The sequence below is a fragment of the Fopius arisanus genome, unplaced genomic scaffold, assembly GCF_000806365.1.
Source record: "Fopius arisanus strain USDA-PBARC FA_bdor unplaced genomic scaffold, ASM80636v1 scaffold00001, whole genome shotgun sequence".
Classification (NCBI taxonomy): Eukaryota; Metazoa; Arthropoda; class Insecta; order Hymenoptera; family Braconidae; genus Fopius; species Fopius arisanus.
In genome coordinates this window covers 410,433-412,191 of record NW_011887740.1, presented here as the reverse complement: position 1 = coordinate 412,191, position 1,759 = coordinate 410,433, and the positions used below count along the sequence as shown (strand labels likewise).

Below are 1,759 nucleotides of genomic sequence, written 5' to 3'. Positions count from 1 at the left end.
GCCGTTTTCTTCTGAAACTCGGAGAAGTGTTGCTCCATGAGTCTCAAGAAGAATGCAAAGATCTCAGCCATGTTGGTGGTGAGTGCCTGATAAATATCTTTTCGTCTTTGATTGGACTCAAGTGTCTGTAACAGTGCAACATCCTCTACCAAGCGAAGAAAAACGAGGAGAACAACTTCAGTTTGGGCCTCACCTCGTGTGCAAGCCTGACTCAGTTCAGCTAACAAAGTCGGCCACTGCTGGGGCCATTCCCTTTTTATCATCTCTACAATTACCCGAGACATGGCATCCTTAATGTGTGTTTCCTCTTGGAGTCCTCCATTTTCCATTCCCTCTTGCAGCAGTTTCATAGAATTCTCCTTAATAAATACCTTTTCACTCTGAGATATCTGTGTCCAGCGATACTTGATGCAGTGCTCCATCAGTTGAAGACCAAAGTGACGTACCACTGAACTATTATTTGGTGATATTTGGGCGAGATATAAACCACATTGAGCACAAAGTGGTGAAGTCTCCTTGAATCTCTCGCAGGCATTGTAAACGTCCAATCGTTGTTGATGCGGAACGTCTGGAGACATCATTATTTCAACGACACGTGCTAGCTCTGCTGATATTTGGGCTACATCACCAACACCAAACTCCATTTCTCTCAGCGAGGATTCAACTCCTTTTCTTCAGTCTTGAATATTCTTACCGAAACCTCTACAGATGCAAACGATAATTTTATTATTTAATTCAGTAGTTTTTTTATTTGTCAGCAATTACAAAAAGTGCGAGGTGACAATTTTGACATGCTTTTTTCACTGGCAAACAGACTTACGGCAACAAAAAAAAAACAAACGCGATAAGGAATAAATCGTTGGTAATTATTTTCATAATCATTCAACTTTTTCAGAAATTTTTAAAGCGCTTTTATGGGAGAAAAGCTGTGAAGTTTTGAGGTGTAATTTTTTTGAAATAATTATTTACCTGTCTGATGCTGGATTTGTAGCATTAAAAAATTGATAAAAGTATGATGTTATACGAACAGACTCTGATGAATTGCGGCTGCGGCACGTTGGGGAACCATGGGCTCTCTCGGAATAAGAGTGGCGGATCGTGTAATTTTTTTGATATTAAATGCACATGAGCGCTGTCAGTGGCAATCCTGAAGATTAAGGTAGAAAATGGCTGACTAAAAGCCGGTTTCCTCAAAACTATCCACTAGTACTCAGCACGTCGTTGTTTGTTTTTCTCAGTAATTGTTTTGATATAATTTTTTTTTTGGAATGGATGAAGCCATTTATTCTCCTGCCACCTCCAAATTGACGTTTCAAGATCAAATTTACGCAGTGAAATTGTCACCATACGAATGGTCACAGAATTTCATTTGTATTGCGTTTGGTGAGGAAATTTCGGTTGGAACTCTCAAATTTCAGGTACAAAAATTTATTTAACAGTCTACTGAGCGGTTTCCATGGATATTTTCAAGGTGCAATGTTTGAATATGTTGCAGGATGAAGAAGACGTGACTGAAGATATAGCTTACACTCCAATTAGAACTTTTCATCATGATACTAGAGTTCATTCCATTGCCTGGAGTCCAGAAACTTCGTTGAGTGTTGTACCAAAAATTGTAGCTTTTTCTATTGCTGGAGCTGATTTTAAAATACGTCTTTACAACAGTAATCTTAATGACGTCAATGTTTATGAGGTAATAATCAGTTACAAAATTGTTGAACTGAATAGATATTCAAACGACGAACGATGATAAGTTTCT

General features: G+C 38.4%; 2 protein-coding genes across 2 annotated transcripts in view; one reads left to right on the top strand and one right to left on the bottom strand.

Annotated features, from left to right (window-relative positions):
• Ranbp21 (exportin-5-like protein Ranbp21) overlaps nt 1–1,133 on the bottom strand; it is a gene marked incomplete in the record, with an annotated part of 5,642 nt that extends 4,509 nt beyond the window's left edge. Inside the window, 2 exon segments of the mRNA XM_011307290.1 lie at nt 1–702; nt 970–1,133. Of these exon segments, the coding sequence (XP_011305592.1) occupies nt 1–644 (644 nt within the window).
• Nucleotides 1,134–1,138: 5 nt separating this feature from the next.
• Nup37 (nuclear pore complex protein Nup37) overlaps nt 1,139–1,759 on the top strand; it is a gene marked incomplete in the record, with an annotated part of 3,367 nt that continues 2,746 nt past the window's right edge. Inside the window, 2 exon segments of the mRNA XM_011306070.1 lie at nt 1,139–1,418; nt 1,496–1,693. Of these exon segments, the coding sequence (XP_011304372.1) occupies nt 1,269–1,418; nt 1,496–1,693 (348 nt within the window).